This window comes from Scophthalmus maximus, chromosome 10, assembly GCF_022379125.1.
Source record: "Scophthalmus maximus strain ysfricsl-2021 chromosome 10, ASM2237912v1, whole genome shotgun sequence".
Taxonomy (NCBI): Eukaryota; Metazoa; Chordata; class Actinopteri; order Pleuronectiformes; family Scophthalmidae; genus Scophthalmus; species Scophthalmus maximus.
In genome coordinates this window covers 19,170,738-19,192,431 of record NC_061524.1, presented here as the reverse complement: position 1 = coordinate 19,192,431, position 21,694 = coordinate 19,170,738, and the positions used below count along the sequence as shown (strand labels likewise).

Sequence of the window (21,694 nt, the reverse complement as noted above, 5' to 3'; positions counted from 1 at the left end):
GTCAGACTGTTTCTGCTGCTAAAGCAGAGACCAGAGGAGAGAAGAAGTGAATGTAGGTAAAGCAAACTGAATTGTTCATTTACAAGAAATGGGAAATATTGAAGATTATGTGGATCATTTTTAGAATAAAAGACATAGTATTTAGTTTTTATTTCCATTTATCTTCACACTGTATTCTCCTGTTGATCCAAGATACAGTGATAGAATAAGACATGAACAAAATAACGCAAATTTTGTCTGGAATCAAATAATTTTTGTTGAATTCAAATGAAGCTATAAATGGATTAGCCTATACATTATTTGGTGTGATAATCTCTCCCTCCATTTATTTGAAGCTCTGTTTAAAAACTGGAAGGAACAGCAACACAATTCCACTCATCTATAAATATCTATAGCGCTTCATTATTTACCACATTAGTAAATGGATAAATGCACTGTATTCCTTTTCTTTGCAAGTGTCTTGCTAAGGAGTTAAGTGCTTGTTAAGTGTCAAGGACACAGTGGCATGTAGACTGGTGAAAGCTGCGATCGAACGGTCAACCTTCGGGTTGGTGGACGAACGACTCTACCTCCTCAGCCACAGGCGCCCCATCAAGGTGGTGTACAGATAACAATGTGGGCTTCATAGATAATTGGCACACCTTTTGGAGAATTCCTGGTCTGATGCGGAGAGCATTCATCCTACTTTGGATGGTGCAGCTCTCATTTCTAGAAACCTGACTCCTAGACGGCCAAACCCGTTACACATCAGAGTTGGGACCAGGGAGTAGAGTTGCAGTCTTACATGCTTCTCTGCGCTTCTTTTACAGCAGTCGCCCCCACAATACCCCATAGAAATAGTTTCTGCCCCCTGACCACTTTGTAAACAGAAAGTAAATAAAAGAAGTGTGATTCATACAAAGCTTATAAAGATCAACACAAATCCTCGTGCTGTTAATATGAATAGGCTGGACATAGGTACATGGGGCCATCGTGCAGAGTTAATTAGCTCACTATAGTGAGGAAGGGGGCAGAGGCAACCTGATGTAATTGTGTCCCTGCCAGGGTACTTACCAGAGTCATTTGCTCAGGAGCAACTCTTGCCGCTGTCTCTCCCTCATCAGAATGTTCAGGCTCAAGGTGTTTACTGCTGGCAGTTGCACTGCAGCCAAAAAGTTATGTTTTTTTGTCTTGGTTTTACATTTCAAAGCGTTATTTTTTAAGGACTTAGCTTTTTTCAATTTTTTACTTTTCCCCTTTGTCTTTATGCTTTTTGCTAGCCATCAAATTCTTCTTTGCGTTAGTTTCAGTATATTCTAAGAAAGTAAATTATTGCATTAGCGCCCCCTGTTGTTGTCCCTCAACGTCACTTCATCTGACACTTTTTGTTTGATAAACCCGTCGGGCGGACGGCCATTCTGGACTTCTCCAGAACGTCCAGAAGGCCAGTCCGCCCCTGCAGGTAGGGGTGAGCAGAGAGTAATGGGGGAGAGAGGAGGAAAGAGAGGGGGATATTTGTCACATATGCCCAATTTCATTTAATAATTGTCTAACTGGTAAAGCTGTGGCACTCACAGTTCCTGTCGAAGGCGCCTGATCTTTGCCTTGGCATCAGCCAACTCCACAGAGAGATGTTGTCTGCTTTCGGTCCTCCTCATGCTGGGGGAGTCACCGGGAGAGACGGTTGGAATGGGTGCCATTGGAGACAACTGCACACAATCTCTCTCCTGGGTTAACTCCACTATTGTCTAGATGGAAGGTGAAAAAGACAAAGAGCAGGAAATCAAATTGTCATCAATATTGCGACTTTTCAAAGCCAGATTTAGAAAAAAAAAAAAATCAACATACTGTAAAAATCTTTTTACAATATCATGCTGAATTTGTTGAAGTAGAGCTAACCAGTCACTAATTTCTAAGGCAACAATTAAAGGTAAGGTATCAACAATGGGACTAGAATTGTCTTCACAACAAAGGGGAGATTTGGCAAAAGCACTCCCATCCCCAAACCAGACAACAGGCTTTGCATTTTCTTTCATAGGGGAAAGAGAAGGCGCTGGTGTCACCAAGGAAGTGTTTTCTGGTTCTTCAGTAGACGGCAGAAATTTTTGACTTGCATTTGACTTTAAGTGCACAATGTTTTCAAATTTCTCCCACTAGAAACGGCAACACTCGTTCACAGACATTGTGGAATCATCATCACAGGCATCTCCTCTTTGCACGCTCTAGTCTGTTGACATTTTCATGTTGCACAACAAACGTCACATGATGCATTCCTCTCATTGATTGTATGTCTATCCAATTGCTAGAATAACTGTTTTTTTGCATATGTCCGTTGGTAATGCCTCTTGGAAATCGAAAATGAACCTAGAGGTCCCAGAATAATACGCATTTGAGTAGAAGTCTGGCTATGCCAGGCTAGTTGTGCTTTGCTCTGGCCTGTCTATTGTACACGATTGTTTAGCTCATGCTTCTTATTAATAAAAGTAGTTTTGTAATTACCTCCAGCTGTGTGTCCCTTTCATCCACCAGACGTTTGAGGTGGAAAGCCAGGTTTCTGGACAAGCAGTCTAAATCCTCAGAAGGAATTTCTCCACTTTCCAACCACTGCAGGTCCACTACATTCTCCTGGTTATGAGTCACCTAAAATCATCACCATCATATCATTAATTAGACTCAGTCACTGCTGGAAAGCAAAGGATTGCTCTTTAGTCTCTAGTTTGGATACTGGTACTGACATATTTATCAGCCCATTCCACTATAGCCACACATAAGGTAACACAGCCAAATTGGGTCTAGGCAGTTCTAAGAAGTTAAATATCTGATTACTCTTCAGTTTTCTTTACTATTGAGATATACCTCTTGGATGTGGGATGCTATGGCAGCTTTGCTGTCAAAGTCCAGGGTCTGGATACGCTCAATGTACTCCTCCTTCTTCTCGCACTGTGAGAAAGGGAGAGAAGAGAAACAATATTAAGTTCAATATTGAAGTTTAATTGTTGTATTCGTGAGTTTATCTAATGATACAAGTTTTAGAGTTGGTGAAAGGTTAATGATCTTGTTTGAAATGAAATAAGAGCTTAAAGGGGAAAGAGTTTGCTATGCGATTAGAGGGTCACCTCTAAAATTATTGCCGCCGCTCCTACAGAATTTCATGAAATGTCATGAAGTCCCAATTACACGACTCTGAGAGGGCTTTTATTTTGACATGACAAGACACAACGACAGAGCGCTGTAGGCGAAGCGCCCTCGAGGAGAGGGAGGGAGAGAGACAGGACAGAGTAGGGTTACCGTGTACATGTGAGAAAAAGTTACATTTCGCTTCTGCGAAACCCTAACCCAATGTAACTGCACCTGTGTTTTGATAGGAGCTAGCGCTTAGCATGCACTGCTACACTGTTGGTTGTCCTGCAGGCTCTGCGTGCGACTGCCTGCTGCTCAGGCTCCTCCAGTAAAGCTCTTTAACATTCAGTTAGATGTTGTGCACTGATACACTTTAGTATCACATTCTGCCCCTATTGTTGCTTTGATGGACTTATTTTCCTTGAATTTGTATTTTGACTCGTAGATAGATGGATGGATGAACTTTTAATGATCCCAAACTATACGAAAAATTACGGTGTTACAGCAGCCGGTATCGTTCACACAACAGACCTTACAAAATATATAAGAAATACAAATGTAAAAATATAAGAACTGCAAAACTATACAGGTATGAGGAATATAAATATAAAGAATGTACCTAATATTTGTGCAAGTGTGTAATCAGTTACCAGTAATGTGCATGAGAAGATGACATGAAGGTGAAAATGTGCTGGATTTGTGTTAAACATAGAGTCCAGATTGTCTCTGTTAGACAGAGGTATGGTGTTGTACAGTCTAATTGCTTGTGTCAGGAAAGATTTCCGATAATAACCAGAATTGATAAGAAGGATCGGAATCAATAAAATTCAAACGATATCCATCCCTAGGACAGAGACACTGAGAGGAGATAAGTGAGAGAAAGGTAGATTTAACAAGCCAACAGAGAATAGAGAAAACACTGCATTAACTGCGCAGCATTACCTTTATGAAAGAATTAAGAGTTTATTCAATTATGTATTCAGATTAAAAATCAAAGTAACATACATACTACTTGAAACCACAATTACATATTTAAGTGTTTAGTGTTTAAGCATTTACTGTAAGTGGACTACACAGCTCTTTTACCTGAACAGCACAGCCGAGTAGCAGCAGCAATAGTTTCTTCATTTCCTCCAGACCTTGTTCTAAAACACACACAATAATGTATTAACATGTTGGCAGCGGACAATTTGTAATCACTGTAATTCTGTCTTGTATGACAAAAACACAGAGGTCAACAAATTAATTCTGTTGATCGATGTTTGGTTGATAGTGGTGGAAACCCAATTAGCTAAAATCTTGGTTCGTAACAATCCCCCCTAATAAAACCCTATGCCAAAGTGTTTTCCACAGTGTAGTGGGTTGGGAGGATGAACATCCAGAACTTTCAGGACAGATTAATAGAAACTGTTGAAACCCACAAGCAGCCGGTGACATGCTCAAAAGGGCTGAGCTCATTTGTGGGATTTGGGACTGAACAAAACTAAATCAGGTGGTGTATGTGTCTGTTACACTCACAATGTGCATGGTATATATACAAGATGTTGGCATCTGTTTTCCATGTGCGTGCTTGGGTGTGAGAGAAAGAGATAAGCTAGCTCATCATGTGGTTAAGGGGGCGATGGGTACCTTCATAGGCTCTAATAACAATAAATCCAGATTATTAGGAGTAAGTAGGAGGATCTCTGGAGAATTCCCAGTGAGCAAATAGGCATGTTGATGACTGTCAACACGCAGGAGAGTTATCACCATATCCTGCCTCCTGCATGCTTTACCAAGATGCCACAGAATGTTTTGGAAATTATTTTGCTGTTGTGAATGCTCTAACTCAAACAATATCCTGCTGCATTCATCATATGTAAATGACAAACTCCTGATAATGTCCCAACACAATTCTGTTGACGTTGTCTTGAATTAATTTCTGAAAACAGTTTCTGTGACTGCAACCATTTTAGTAGGACCCAGACATACATGACATGGCTACATGGGTGTTAATTGGGACAATGCTGGAAAAGTTCATTTCCATTGCTTAAATCCATTATTAAACATATTCTATAACAGTAATAAGTGATTAAAAGCAAGAACTTATTGGTTATCTGCAAAGAGGGTGTACTAATGTTTTCAGAAATTAAATATAGTGGTGTGCTTACTCAGTCTAGTAGTCAGACTAATATTCAAATATGTATTAGTCTGGGACCTTGGATTTCCAAGAGAAGTTACCAACGGACGCAGAGCAAAATGCCTCTGGCCACAGTAGGATAACAATGTGACATCTGTTGAGTGACGCAAAAATGTCAACAGACTAGAGCAGAGAGGAGATGTCTGTGATGATGACGGGGCATAAAAGAGGTTACACACAATATATATCACAGAAATACCCGCGAAATGCATTACAACACACAATACTCACTCTCTTCAAGAATGCATTCCCCATGAGAGCTACGGTTGCCCCCGTAACATGTATAAACGCACTCTTACAATGTAAACAAAGGTCAGGACCCGAAGCTGCGCTCCGATGTCTGCCAAAATAGCCTGACAAAATAATGACAACGAAACTCAAAATAAAGGGGAATTTACAACAATATCTGGAACATTAAGTCAAATACTCGTTCATTAGTGGCAGCCTTGTGTCACTTCCGTCCAAGCATTACTAAGTGATTTCACGTTCAGATTTGTCATTCTTTCCTTCAAAATCTGCCCTCGCACTCAAATAGCTACTCCTTGTGATCAAATTGTTTCTTCTTGCATTCACATTTATTCTGCTTCTGCTCAAACTGTACGCTTGTGCGCAAATATATTGTTGCTTGCACAGATTTCCTGCTCTCAGCTTCAACTATTCTCCTCGCACTTCTTCTGTGCGCTCTTGACTTGTCTGCTTACGGATTTCTGCTGTGCACTTGGATTTTTTGAGTGACAACCCCATCAAAGATCCTCAACCAGTAGGATTCCAGGTGTAGTGTTGACCACTGAAAAGATCGCTGTCAATTTGCGGGTGCGTTCGGTTACTTCTTAGAACGTCCCGTACGAGCAGTTACTCTGTAACCCGGTTCAGCCACTCCCCTCCACCCCCCAGATTAAGAAATTGACATCGCCTTCTTGACTTTTAAGAGAGTCCGTGAGCGAATGGCCGGTGTTATGGCCCAACTGGTTTTCGATTTAACTGGTTCCCGAACCGTAAAAAATAAAGTGAAGAAAATTAAATTCTTACAAGATAGCATTGAGCTGGATTCGATCTCACCACAGCAAACATCTCAAAAGTGAAAGTCCTGGATAATCACCGTGAGCCACGACGACTCTACGAGGTGCAGGTGTCCTTCACATACTGAAATGATGTCATCCTCCGGGGAACAGTTTGATTTGGGTTCACCTGAATCAACTCGTTACTTTCAGCTCCTCTCAGGAAATACACAAACTGATCAAGACTGTTTTCTCTATGGTTCCGCCACATTTACCTCCACATTACAGCTGCGCACGACAGTACACACTAGGACAAAAATACTTTTAAATTGTAATGATCTAAGTCCAACTATATACTGTCAAAACACACTCAAGAATTAATTGTTAACGCTGACCCGCAGGAAGAATAAAATACGAGTGGTTGGTAATATTCTTTCCTATCAGCGCAGTACTGAAGGCATGGACTTTCAGTAATGATATAATGTCACTCTCCCTCCTTTTGTGTTGATATATTGGTTTATAAAATACAGATCAAGTGCTCATCAATACCGTGTTATTTAAGAGCTTTACGCCAAACTAAGTGACTTACTTATGAGTTTTCAAGCATTTATTACAAGAAAAGGCACTAGAAAAAAATTTAATTTATTTCCAAAGGCTTCAATCATTACCACTCGTATTTTACTCCTCCTGCGCTCTAAGAAGTAAGTGAACACACCCGCAAATTGACAGCGATCTTTTCATTGGTCAACACCTGGAATCCTCCTGGTTGAGGATTTTTGATAGGGTTGTCACACAAAAAATCCAAGCGCACAGCAGAAATCCGTAAGCAGACAAGTTGAGAGGGCACAGAAGAAGTGCGAATTGAAGCTGAGAGCAGGAAATCTGTGCGAGCAACAACATAATCTAAGTGCGGGCAACAATTTATTTGCGCACAAGCGTACAGTTTGAACAGAAGCAGAATAAATGTGAATGCAAGAAGAAAGAGCTATTTGAGTGCGAGGGCAGATTTTGAAGGAAAGAATGACAAATCTGAACGTGAAATCACTAAGTAATGCGCACAAACCGAAAGACCACGCTCTTGAATAAAGATAGTAAAATAACTCCATAGTATTCTGGCAGAGAAAATTAAATGAACCCCCAGAATTCGTCTGAATCCCAGGCTAATAGAAAAATACAAAACATGTGAATTCATAATCAGCACCTCATTCATCATATGAAAGTAAAAATTCCAAGTGAAAATATAAAGCAAATATTAGCAATATCTGAGTGACAGACTTAATCCTCACAGCTGCAGTCTGCCCAGCGCGGCAGGGGATTGCTTTTCCATTAGAGCAGAGCTACCTTGTTGTGGGTGTGCTCTCAACTGATGATGCGCCGCCCTGAGATGATGACGTATAAACCCACTGCCCACTCTTGCTTTTTACTTTTGCTTTGTGCAGCGGTTGTTGGTACGTCTCATGATGGATTTCCAGGCTGTTGTTTTGATTTTGCTCGGCACCTACCGCTTATGGTGCATTCACACCGGATGCGATGCAAAAATTCTCGTTGCTTTGCTTGCACGGGTTTGGTCGCAAGCAAACATTTGTGCTTATTACCATTATTTGCGCTATTATTTGCCCGTTCTTCCTTCCACTTTCTCCGACAAACCTCATCTGAACAAACGCGCGTGCACACACGCAGGTACACATGAACTGCTGATTTCAGTGCATTCCCACTGTTTAGTGTTGTGAGGAGACCCTTCCCCTATCCACTGACTAAACAAACGTGCATGCACTCACACATGAAGAGATGCCCCTGCCCCTTAATGAGGGCATAATAAAAGCCACATGGCCGATGATTTTCAGCTGGCAGTCACTGAACCATAGAGCCACATTCCACAGCCACCGATGGTCTGACTTGCTGGCTGACTGACATTATCTGACAAGCTAGACGGTGAAGGGCAAAAACCCTGAGGAATGCATGCTAATGCTTGTGAACCCGCTCTGGTCCTCTTGCTCAGAGCTGCCCAAAAAACTCTTGTCTGCTGTCGGTGGGCCCATGTGGTGGTGGCTCCATGTTTTCCCTTTCCAGGCAAAGTTACTGTTCTTTCACATGGCAGTCTCATCGAGGAACTTCTGAACCACTCTTAGTCTGGGGCCTCCCCTGGGAACAATTGGCCTTGGGAGCCCCACCAGGGACTAGTGCCCAAGATAACACACGTAAGGCTTCATTGTGGGCACATAAGAACATAAAGTAGCATTTGTTGCAAAGGTCAAGGTGCTCAAAATGTTTTCATGAAACACTTGACACTTCACTACTGTTGCTTGGCTGCTCCGACATCAAATGGGATCGGTGGGTTCAAAATGTCCTAGCTTTGCTCCAAAAAGGTTTAACTGAAGTCCACAGATTTGAACTCTAATGTGGAGGTGAATGTGAGGTCAACTTATTTTTCTCCCAAAAGGAATCAAAAAGTTATACCTAAAAATAAAATCAGCATTTTCCCCCTGATTAATTCTGCCATAATTGTGCATTGGTGAATAATGGCTAAATAGAAAGCCAAATACTGAGTAACAATCAACATTCATCGAGGCATTGTAATGACGTGACGGAGGCAATGCAAAATTGTGTCCTCTTTGTGATCTGTATGCAAGCTTACTGTTCATGTGATTCAGCTGGAGGTATGTTTTGGAGAAGGCATGAATAATTTTGTTGTTGTTGTTGGGGTTGTGGTTATTTAGTACACTGACACTTACCAGACAGAGGGTTCCGACCCAGTGTCAGCACATTTGGTAAAGGCATCATTACAAGTTGCTGGAGACTCTCCTGTGACACAAAGAAAAACAAGAAAGTGGTCAGGAGGAGAAAGCACTGGACAATATTTACTTTTAAAATTATTATGTATGAGAAAATTAGAAATTGAGAATACAACACTATGATGGCGATCTTACAGTTACAGTAAGAGCAAGGTGTAACTTCAAAAGTTATCAAGACAGGCAATGGACACGAACAGTATCAATAGTGTGTGTGGTGTGTTAGAGATGATTCTAGTATCCACGTATTACAAGTATATATGTAAGTTAATTCCTGTTGATATTTATATTTGAGACATATTTTCAAATTGTGGGCAATGCAACACAAGCTACCTACAACAACTACTTTCATTCTTACATCCATTACATAATCATACTGCCAAATGTTTGCTATTATGCCAAGCGCATTCACTTGAAAAGGCCATCTGACTAAGCGCAGCCTGCTTGGAGGAGAGGCCGGCTCGCTTTGGCCCCACTCCAGAGGGAAGGTCCATCTGGAGTGGGGCCAAAGCCAAATTGACACCACAGTATCATGGCCAGACCTACAAAAAAGCCTCTGGGAGCAATGCCCTATAACCAACAGAAAGTCTGACATTTTGTTTCAAAGTCCAATTTTTGGAATTTTACACATTTTTACACATACTATACTTATGGGACGCTTAGAATCTCATGAAACTTGGCAGACGCGTTAAGAGGGGCAAATCCTGATGTTAGAAATTGCTCTTTAGTCAGATTGTGTAAAAATGGCGCGCTAGCACCCCCTATAACATTTTTAAGTTTAAGCCCCTTTAAATTTGATGTATATTACGAAATTTGGTAGGCACACGTATCATTTGAGCACCTACAAATTAGCTCTGCCCAACCAAAACTTGACCATTTAGATTTTTGCAAATTTGGTGCATTTCAGGACATTTCCTAGCATCATACTTTAACAAACTCCTAAAGAATTTATCACAGCGACTCCATATTCGGTCGCTGTCATTTAAAGACCTTGTGTTGAAAAGTTATAAAAAACATTTTTATTATGTTGAAATGAGTGGGTGCCGCCATGAAACATCAGAATGCCATAACTCCATTCTGGCAAGAATCTGGCGATAAGATACTTATCAGGATACAGGGGTTGCGATTCAATATATTGCGATATTTTAAATCTATTTTTAGTATAAAGAATACACCATATGCATAGAATCGTAGTAATGTGCTTTAAATGTTCACAATATGCCACTTTTTATTCTTGTTTCTCAAAAGAAAATGCATAGTCCCTGTAACATCCAAATCACAAGACTTTTGTGCTGTGAAATCTCACACGATGGGAAAAACATCTGCCTGTATCAATAAAAATAAAAGTACTTGCAGGATTCCCAAAGAAAACATTAAACAAATGTAAACAAAAGCTCATACTGTAAGAGTCCAACTTCTACTCATCCGTTATGTAGATAGATAGATAGGAACTTTATTGATCCTAAGCTGGAAAATTCCGGAGTGTGTGTGTGTATCTGTGTGTGTGTGTGTGTGTGTGTGTGTGTGTGTGTGTGTGTGCGCGCGCACGCCCCCTCCTAGTTCCTACCAAGTCAGTGATATGTTGCCGGGAGGGTAAAGAGTATGCATCATATTACGGAAGCCTTTGTTCTCCATAACACTGAGAGGGCACATATATTTTCAAATTAAATAGTATTGACCGAGTTATTTCTGTTGCACGAGTTGAGGTCGGTGGTAATTTCAGTTAGTGAATTTGGTCCACAGTGAGTTGAGACCAGGTTGAGACGGATCACCGCGTTTAACGTTACTGTTTGCTGTTCCTATAGCGGCAAAACAGAGGGGTGTCTTGCTAAGTGTGCCCCTCAGAATTGTTGTGTTCCCCGAGTTTTTTACTTTGGCATAGCACATTTTGCAAACGGCACGGCTCTGTACACCGGGGGACCCGGTCTAATGTTTTCGAAAGCAGCCATGGTCAACTATGGCTAGGTTAGCATCAACGTCTCTGTTAGAACCGCAGTGCTTCTTTTTGTTACTACCGGTCCCAGTTCATGTTGGAGTGAAATGGCTGCACACTGCCATCTAACAGTCGGAGTTAAACACAAAATGAACAAGGGCTTCCCAAGAATCTTTGTCGCAATGTCGCAGAGTGAACCGGTCAAATGCCTGGTTGTACTTCATCAAAATCGATGGAGACAACGCTTGTTGCCACAAGTGTAAGAAATGTTTTTTAAGTTGGCGGTAACAAGAGCAATCTGTCGAACATTTAGAGAAAGTGAAAGTACACTCTACTTCTGCTTGTCCAAGTCTTTTTCTGACATGACACTCTTTTTTGGCTCAGTTGTTTTCTTGGGATAGCCTAAAAGGTGGGAAAAATTGTTATTCAGATCGTGGATCGTGATTCTATCCCAAAAGATCTTCATGCGATCTTTTGGTCAGATAGCCCACCCCTATATCAACCCCATGTCTAATAAATGCATGGAGAATTTACATCAACAAATAAGATGATGCCAAAAACAACACTGACAATGATGATATACTGTTATTATAATCAGTTATTATTAATATCAGGCAGTTCCAGTATGAAATGACCAAACAGCCATAATATATGAAGACTGAGACAGACTCAGCATCAAACAGAATAATCAGCATTCCCAGATATTCACTGTTGTTTTCTTATAGAGGGCCAAATTACCATGTAAAACTCATTACAGCCACTCTGCACCAAATCTGCCAAAACTAATAAGGGCAAAGAAACTAAGACAAAACCTCAAGTCTGCTGTTTTATGTAATACTGCTATGCACAGTTAGTGATACGGGAAGAAGCTGTATGGTTAAGTCTTGAATGTAAACACCTTGTATTTATGCTGCTGTGAACAGTTAGACATGAGAAAAGTTCACTCCGCCAAAACCACCTGTCCCACCTCTGACCATCACTCCCCATCAACTCATGCTTGCACCTGTCCAAGAGCCATATTAGGCTTGGCAGAAAGTGCTGTGCAAATGCGACATTTCAGCCTGTAACACTTTTCATGCCAACCAAAGATACAGTGATGAGTTAAGTTATCACTATGGGTTCACACAGTTGGGATTGAAGGATTTGGTTTATAATGAACAAAAGTGGAGGGCAAAGTTAAACTAAAGGCTTAGCTTCAGTGCACGGATCTCTTTACACAAACATATGGTGTTCTTTCTTGTTCCACCCCAAAAATTATTCAATTTAACTGATTTCTTCTCCTTTCAGTTAAAGAGCTTGTAATGGAATGATGTGTGATGTTCAGAGTCATGAGCTTGGTTCAACACCATAATTTATTCAGTATCGCTTTTCCTTACTTTCCATCCCTTCTCAGGGGTCCACTGAACTGCTCTTTTCAGTCTCTATTGCTAATTTTCCTGGTGTTAGCTTGGAGCTTTTAGAAATCGACCTAAATATCATGAGATTCTAATGCGTCTCTTAATTTTAATATATATTTAGCTCCTGACTTTATAACAATTAAAAGACAGGCACATTATCACTTTTTCTCTTTATAAACCGCAGATTAAGGCATGCAAGTACTGTACAACCAACTTAATCTGTTTGTTAATAAAACTGGATAATAACTGTACTACTAATACAGCACCTTAATTACAAATGTACAAATGTACCTTATTTTTGAGGGTTGTGAGTAATAACATGCATTGAGGATCAACTGCAGGCTTTTAACAAAGTTAAACTACAGTAACCTAATATGCCTCTTGGATTAACTGGCAAAGGCTTAGCTCTCATACATAAAACATGATGGACACTTCAGGACAGACCAGCCACTAACACCACATTGCGTATGTCATGCACACACATGCTAACAGCTTTGAAATGGCTTTCCCGGCATCACTGTGGCTGTGAGAGCAACGTCCTTGTCTCTTTCCCTGATCAGTTCACAATCTCACCAGAACACATGGGCAATGTGGAATAAGTCATTTAAATTTAAAAAAAAGCGGGGGGAGGGGAAGAATGTGATTAAGAGAGAGATGCACCATCATTTTTCACTCCAGGCATGCATGGCTGAGCCGCCTCCTGCTCTCTTCTTGCTCTTCTCAACATCTTACCTTTTCTCCCCCACCCCCCTTTCCTGACACTTTGCAGTATTATTGATTCCAGCAGGATTGTTGTTCCATCCTACGAAGATATTTAGTTATAAGAGATGTTTTGTTGATGGGGGACTTTTACTTAATCAGCTAAATATTGGCTGAATGGGCATCTTCTGACAATGATGATAATATTGTGATTGTGACAGTAGCCAGGCAGCTAATGGTCTCACACACAGACACAGGATGAAATATTTGACAAGCCCCATGCTAAGACAATAGTGTATGTGATTTTACTAGTAGGTAAGTATAGGCGCATAGGGGTGGGTGATCTGGCCAAAAGATCATATGACGATCTTTTGGGCCAGAATCCACAATCTGAATCGGGATTTTTCTCCTCCTCTAGGCTATCAAAAAACAAAACAAAAGAGTCAAAAAACAAAAAAAAACAAGTGAGCTTCTTGTGTCAAGAGAAGACAAATAAAAAAAAAAGTATTTCAGAAAATAAACAGGTCTGGTCTTTGACTTGGATTAGCAGAAGCAGAGTGTAATTTCACTTTCACTAAATGTTTTTACAGATTGTTTGTGTAACTGCCTTTACTTGCACATTGGTTACAACATTTGTTACACTTGTGGCATAAACATCTCCATCGATTTTGGTGATGTACAACCAGACTTTCGACAAGTCCACTATCTCCATTGTCACACGGAGAAGAGTGTCTCTGTCTGTGCTGCGTGTGTTAGGCAGTGAGAGCTGGCCACGCCCCCTCCACCGGACAGACTCGGATGCAGAAAGAGACAGAGATGCACAGATCTCTCCTCAGTACACTGGTACTCTCTCCATTAAAACGTTTGTATCTGTTGGCTGTAATGAATGCATACACAGTTTTATGTAACAAGACTGTCTTGTATTAGAGTAATTATGGTATCCGAATCTCCAGAGCGTTGCAGAAACTTCCCTGCGATCTGTACGATTCCTCTGTAAATCAGATCATATGCAAAATTAAGATGGATTACGATATCAAATCGTCAGATTGCCAAGCCCCTAAGCACATGCACATGTGAGTCTTAAAGTGGTGTCAGTGGAAAGGTTATCAACTGCTATGTTTCAGTCTGTCACCCCCCCCAACACACACACACACTAACACCTCCCATCTATCCACTCAAACACAAGTTCTGCTATTGACACAGCTTTAACAGGGGACTAATTGTACTGCTCTGTGTGTGTGTATGTGTCTGTGTTTGTGTAAGTGTGCATGTGTGTGCGTAGGTAAAAATGGTGTGTTGAGAGAAGTTGAATAAAAATGATGAAAGTGAATGAATAAATCATAGTGGTGGTAGGAGTAATCCAACTAGCCCTAGATTTGCAGGGACTGCTTAAAAATAAAGCGTATACACGCCAACAACACACAGTAACTATAAGGAGGAAATCTCCACCAAAACCTTGGCCCGAGCCTATATGTTTTATTATCATCATTTTATATTTTATCATTTCCCCTACATGCATTCAGGAACGCTACTGGATTTTGGCCGCTGCTCCAGAATTAGTATTATTCATAATTTTTTTTAACGAGAGAAGATTGGGCTCTGACTTGTCAATGGTTGGGAACAGAAACTCATGATTAAACGGCCCCGGGGCTGAATTATGAAAGACCTTAGTATCAATAAGCTCCGACGTTATCTGTGCTGCTCACAGTATTGAAGAAATTCATTCATTCAGTCGTCGAATGATGAATCTTCCCTATTCTCAATCCTGAGTCTCTCTGTTGGAGCCGATGTGCAGGGGGCTTGGCCAGCTCTCACTGCGCAACACACAAAGCACAGACAGAGAACCTCACCTGCTTCGTGTGACGGTGGCAGAGAGTGAACGTCTCATTGTACTTCAAAAAAAAGAAAACTTTATTTTCACAAGTGTAACAAATATTTTGCAAGTGAATGCGGTAACACAAGTGATCTGTGAAATATTTAGTTAAAGGGAAAGTGAAAGTTAACTCTACTTCTGCTGGTCCAAGTCAGAGACAACAGCTGCAGTCAGATGGAAGATGACTGAGGAGAAGGAACCTGGTTCATAGTGAAAGGCCTACTTTACATTAGTTATTTTTTCAAAATAGTGCTGTTCAGTGTTCAAAAATTTACTGAGTACAGTGCTAAAACAAAACATTTGTCCATTAAATTTTATTTTCATTTGGTTAAATTTTTTCTACTAAAAAGGAAACAAGAACTGGTAAGAGTACCGGCTCACAATTTTTCCCCCTGCACGCAGGCACGCTTCACCACCGCTGATACAATTCCATCCAAGGGGAAACATTGTTATATTCATTATATAACCAGTTTCATCATTTATTCAATGCTTGAAAGACAGAAAGTATTTGACAGTATTAAAGGTTGAAGGTTTTGAGTTCAAAAACCAAGTAATGCTTTTACCCCCACCAGGGGGCGTTCAGAGGATGAGGGAGGCGTTGGAAGCAATATTTGGGGGGCGTTTGTTTTAAGGCGAGTTTACACCAAAGACTCACAACAATTCAAAATTACACTTTAAACTTGTGGTCAGTGGACTGCAACATTAAAACCTTATAGCTTATGCCACTGCAACTGGATGAGACAGTGAATCATAACTCTTCTTCTCTTCTGTGCTTCTGTCAGCTTTGTGTGGCGCAGCTTCGTACTACTTTCAGGGGAACGGGACATCGAAGTTAAATTTTATATGAACTGCGTACTGCAGTTTTATAAAGCAGTCTTGTCGTGAACTTTAAAGTCTTCATTAAACATTGTTGTCATGTAGGGCGGAATGATTAATTGTTTTCAAAACTAAATCACTTTTTGTAACAGCGCGAAATGCAAATCGCAAAAAGCTGCCATTTACAATACAATATAATACAGCCCATCTGACCACGGTGACAGTCATGCCCATCAATCAGAAATGCCGTCCTGCGCACGTACAAGTCATTCCGACCAATCAGGAGTTGCCTATGGCGACTGCGTATTTGCCCACCAACAACACACGAGTGAAACCAAAGAAAAACATTGCATTAGCGGAGCCAGAAGCAATGTTTGACAATTAAGTTCCGAAGAAAAGACGCAATTCGGGGATACGGGAGTGTTTCTGGTTTTAGCCAACAGATGTGCAACAAAACAAGGTATTGTTCAAAGCATTCAGTCGCTATGTCCCGAGGCAACAACACCAACCCTTTATCAGCGCTTGACACAGCGCCACTGCAGCTACATGACGAGTGTACAGCCAACAAGTCAGTGACAGTAGTGATGAACACAGAACCACACGAGTTGTTTGCGACTGTTACTCCGTATGAAAATGTCTCACGTGGCACCGTGAGGTAACGAACACCACGACTATTCCCTCGTTAAAGAGACAGACTGCTAACAGAGAGAGAGCTCTCTCCCTTTCAACGCATCTCGCTCTCTTTCAATTTGTGTATGTATGTGCGTGCTATTTATAATCGCAAATCAATTAGCAATCGCAATATCTGTTAGAAAAATCGCAATTAGATATTTTCCCCAAAATGTTCAGCCCGATTGTCATGTTCATTGCTCTCTGTCAGCTAACTTCATTAATTCTTCATTATCTCCTGTCACTGGGTGCGCTTGTTTATGTCACCTTGCTGGAGACTAAATAAAAGGTTCCCCTCATTTTCTCTGTTATTCAGTAGTGTAATTCAAATAATATTCTGTACTGAACTCTAGCAGCCTCTTGTGGCTTCGCAGTGCTTCGAGTTCTGTCGGCTTTCTTCGTCAGTTAAACTCCCGTAACCCCTGGGTCAGGGCTTGGACTCTAGGTGACCTTAGCTGGGCAATTCCTTCGGGAGGGGTCTTCACTGCTCCCACTCAGTGGGTCTCAAACAGAGACCCACTGAGTGGGAGCAGGCTGTCGGCAGCTTGACAAAAACTGGCGGAGGTGGAACCTCTTTTCGAGCTAACTCTGTCTGGGTGAGCCGACGGTCTGCTCCTATAGGTGGAGTGTTGTTCTGTGCAGTATCGAGTTTTCATAGCAACAGAGAATGTTTCATATAAGATTATTGGAGAGTGACTTGCTATGCAAACTGGTAAGGCCAAGATGAAAGGCAGAGGATTGGATGGTTTGCTGTCAGTGTTGCTCTGAAATAATCTTAAGAAACATAAAAGCTTTTGAAAATTTAAAAGAGACATAAATTGATTTGATAAAAAACTTTAGAAAACTAAATTAATAAGATTTCAGATAAAAAGTGTTTTTCCAATTGAACTTGGTTCCTTTAAACAGAAGTTCACACATTTAAAAAGATAAATAGAACCAAATAGCAATAGAGAGAAGACATGCTTTACACTTTTTTAATTTCTTTATTAATTTAAATTAAAGTTTAATTTAGTTTAAATTTTATTTTGAATATGTTAGACATGGTTAAACATTTTGTGATGAAATTAAAATCACATAAGGTTTCCTATTTTACGCTACGGCGAAACATTACTGATAACACATCTCATATGGGTAGAGAAGCCCTATGGGGATTTTTTCTCTGAGCAGGGGTCTCATTTATAAACGTGGCGTACACACAAAACAGGGCTGGAAATGTTCGTAAGCCACTTCCCATGCAAGGTTGTGATCTATAAAAAACTAACTTGAAGGGAGAATATGCACACCTGTAAGCAAACTCTGACCCATGCTTATGCACATTCTGGAAACAATGGGGAATAAGCGACACAGATGGTGAGGTAGTGAACTGAAGTCAGATTGTAGAAAGTAAATGTGAGATAAGATTATAAGTATTGATGCCTAACACACAGTGGCAGATTTAGGCATAGGCAACATGGGAAGCCGCCCATGGTGGCATTCGACCGGGGGCGGCATGGAGCTCTGGCAAAAAAAGAAAATTCTCGCTCCGGTGACCAACTTCTTTTACTTCCTCAACAGCGGCACATAACACAGAGAAACTTCCCCTTTGCCCTCATACACTGCAACATTTATTAACAGACAGTCTGAAACCTGCCCTGCAAATTCCCTACTGCAGCCAACTCTGTTTCTCCGGACTTCCCTGCTCACTGTTACACTCGATCTGCCCCCCACCCCACAATCCTCAAAAACTCAAGCAACACAAATTAAATACATATTGGTAAAGTAGAAGAAAGGTGTAGTATACCTTCAGATCGGACCACTTTCCCCGATGATTCACCGTAACGAAAGAACAATTGCATGCCGGGCTCATTAATATACGGATCAGCATTGATGAGGTGATTTGCATCGACTATTTATGGTTAAAAATGGGCTTGTACAGGTATATGAGGCTGATTCATGTACGCACACTTGTAGGTGATCGGTGATTTATAAAGAGAGAATTGCTTACAGGTGTTTGTACGCATTGCTGACCTGGAAGGTTGCGCTACTGACCATGAGACCCGCATCACAGACCTGGAGAAACGGTGCGAGGAGCTGACAGAGATCAACAACACCACGAAGCGCAAGCTCATTGACCTAGAAAGCAGATCGAGGCGCTCGAACATTAAAATTTTGGGCCCACCAGAAAAGGCGGAAAAGGCCAACCCGACGCAGTTTGTGGCGGAGTTCCTACCGCAGCTTCTTGGGACAAACAACTTTCCCCGGGTGCATCGTATTGGAGCGCAATCCTAATCTGCACGCCCGCGCTCTATGATCGCCAAGATCCACCATTTCCCAGGAAAAGAGAAAATCTTGAAACCTGCCCGGTTACAAACTCCCCTGTCGTTCAACGGAATTTCTCACCTCAAATAATGGAGGAACGTCGTGCCTTTAACAGAGTCAAGAAAAAGCTCAGAGATGCTGGGATTAAACATGGTCTCATTTTCCCTGCGCGCCTGATCTTCACGTTTGGATCGGAACAGAAAACATTCCAGGACCCAGCAGCCGTTGAAACGTACATAGACAGGTTTATCAATGTTGCGGCTGCCACTGCCGACCACCTTGCCGATGCCAGCTGCGCAAGAGGAGCCTGCTGTTCTCAGGCTTTTTGTTAAGAACTTTTTGCTGCTCAAATTAATCTTAAGAGCAATCGTTATGGACATGAGGGTAGATGGGACTGTTCAACGAGACTTCTGATAAGGTATGCTATTTCTATTAGCCTACGCAGTTAGTATGTTAAGGCATGTAGTGCCCAGCTGTCTCTCAACGTCCATGAAGAAATTTGCACTTCGTTTGGGGAAGTGGAGGAATGGGGGGGAGGGTTTCCTGTTGTGTCTTTTTTTTATTGTTGTTTAGTTGTTTGTTTGTGTTTACCTAGGCTACTCCTGCTCTTCCCATTCTGCACTGTTGCCAGTGTAACTGTTCATATATTAAAACAGCCTTGCTTAGCAATCCTTAATTACAGCCACTAGAAGTTCTCATCTTTCGCTACAAGATGGCACCCTATCATTAAATTGCTGGAATGTCAGAGGTTTAGGGTCCATTCTGAAAAGAGGCAAGGTCTTTTCTCATTTAAAATCTTTATCTGAGGATATTATTTTTATGCAAGAAACACACATAAAGCATAGAGAACAATGGAGGTTAATATGTAGTTGATATCACAGGTATATATGTCCACCTTTTCATCCAAGGCCAGAGATGTAGCCATATTAATTCGTCAAAATATCCCATTTGAACATGTCTCAACCATCTCTGACCCAAATGGACGTTATCTCATTGTAACAGGCCATATATTATCACGACATGTGACTTTTCTAAACTTGTACGCACCAAACTTCGACGATCCTGGTTTTTTAAGGAGAGTTTTTAATCTCATCCCAGACCTATCTACTACCCACTTAATTGCAGGTGGAGATTACAACACCATTTTCGATTGCTTCACTGATAGGCTTTCCACCCGTCCTGTTTCCCCCTCTAGATCCTCTGTCGCATTAAATAATCTAACTGTAAATATGAATCTCGTTGATATCTGGAGACTGCAACACCCAACTGACATAGATTATTCTTTTTTTTTACCTGTACATAAATCCTATACAATAATTGACTATTTCCTCACAGATGCTGGACTGACTCCGGAAATAACCTTTACTAAATACCACAATATTACAATTTCTGATCACAGTCCTGTCGAATTAAAAATCACGTTTGGCAGAACAAAGCCCACATTCACTTGGCGATTCAATCCATTACTTTAAATGACGCACAATTTCTCCAAAACACATCCAACTTAATCACAGACTATCTTTCTCACAATGACACCCCTGAAGTGACTGACTCAACTATAGTGTTGTGCGTGGAAATATTATAGCCTACGAGGCCAAACTGAATAAAGACAAAAAGAAGATGTTGTCTGAAATTACCACACAAATTTCAAAGCTGAACAGGATTATAGAATCCCTCCTTCGCCTACCAAACTAAATGATATTATGAAACTGAAATTTTAATTTTATATAATTCTATTCTTTCCAATCAGGTGAGCTTGATGCTTTTGAAAATAAAACAAAAACATTTTGAGATTGCTGACAAACCAGATAAACTACTGGCCTGCCAGCTCAAAGGCCTACAGGCTAGGAGGATGATTCACAAAATAAAAACCAAAGCGGGAACCGTTTCCACAGACCCAAAAGAAATATATGAAAGCTTTCGTTAGTTTTTCTGAAGACCTTTACACCTCCAAGACCTCAGCTGACACTTCAAATATCCAACTTCCTTCGAGCCCTTCACCTACCTAAACTAAGCCCTCCTGCACAGAAAGAGTTGAATGCAAATATAACATTAGAGGAAGTTAAAGAAGCAATGGGAAAGCCCCTGGCCCACACGGATTTAGCATTGAGTTATATAAAGCGTATTCAGACAAGGTCGCTCCAATTATGTTAAGGATGTTTAATCACTTTATTGTAACCCGTCATCTACCTGAATCTTTATATTCTGCTAATATCTCCTTGATATTGAAATAGATAAAGATGAGACTGATCCTGCCTCATATCGACCCATTGCCTTACTAGGCTGTGATCTCAAGGTTTTCACTAAAATACTCGCAAATAGACTCAATAAATGTGTCGTATACATAATCCACCACGACCGAACGGGATTTATTCCAGGAAGATTTTCTTTTTTTAATGTCAGACGGCTCATGAATATTATGTGCACCAGATACAATGATTCTAAAATTGCTATTTTAGCGCTGGACGCCCAGAAAGCCTTTGACCAGATAGAATGGCGATACGTCCTAACAGTAATAAAGGAGTTTGGTCTTGCTTTGGCTTTGCTTCCTGGGTCGAAATGCTATATGCTTCTCCAACAGCCTCTGTCATCACTAACTATAACAGGTCCCCCATTTTCTCACTACAACATTCCTGTAGTCAAGGCTGTCCTCTGAGCCCATTACTGTTTGCGATTGCGATGGAACCCCTTGCCATCAGTATAAGAAGTCATCCCTCTATCGCCCAATTAATCCTAGGTAAAGTAGATCACTGCATCTCACTATACGCGGATGACGTGGTTTTGTACCTATCCCACCCCGAAAAATCCTTACCCCCTCTGCTAGAACTTATTAAAACATTTGGCAAATTTTCTGGCTACACCATAAACTGGGAGAAAAGTGAACTCATTGCCTCTTGTTGGAGACTTGGACCCTGATTTTCTTATCAATTTGCCCTTTCATATC

At 41.0% G+C, this 21,694-nt stretch overlaps 1 protein-coding gene across 11 annotated transcripts in view; it reads right to left on the bottom strand.

Moving 5' to 3' along the window:
- LOC118283566 (girdin) overlaps nucleotides 1-21,694 on the bottom strand; it is a 130,486-nt gene that overhangs the window by 53,481 nt on the left and 55,311 nt on the right. For all 11 annotated transcript variants that reach the window (XR_004784587.2, XR_004784586.2, XR_004784588.2 and 8 more), the window contains 5 exons: nucleotides 9,009-9,078; nucleotides 4,186-4,244; nucleotides 2,836-2,919; nucleotides 2,479-2,619; nucleotides 1,555-1,727 (listed from right to left, as the gene is read on the bottom strand). Coding sequence is in view for 5 of the 11 variants with exons in the window: in XM_035605686.2 (XP_035461579.1) it covers nucleotides 1,555-1,727; nucleotides 2,479-2,619; nucleotides 2,836-2,919; nucleotides 4,186-4,244; nucleotides 9,009-9,078 (527 nt within the window). In the remaining 6 variants the exon portion in view is untranslated. The remainder of the gene's footprint in view (nucleotides 1-1,554; nucleotides 1,728-2,478; nucleotides 2,620-2,835; nucleotides 2,920-4,185; nucleotides 4,245-9,008; nucleotides 9,079-21,694) is intronic.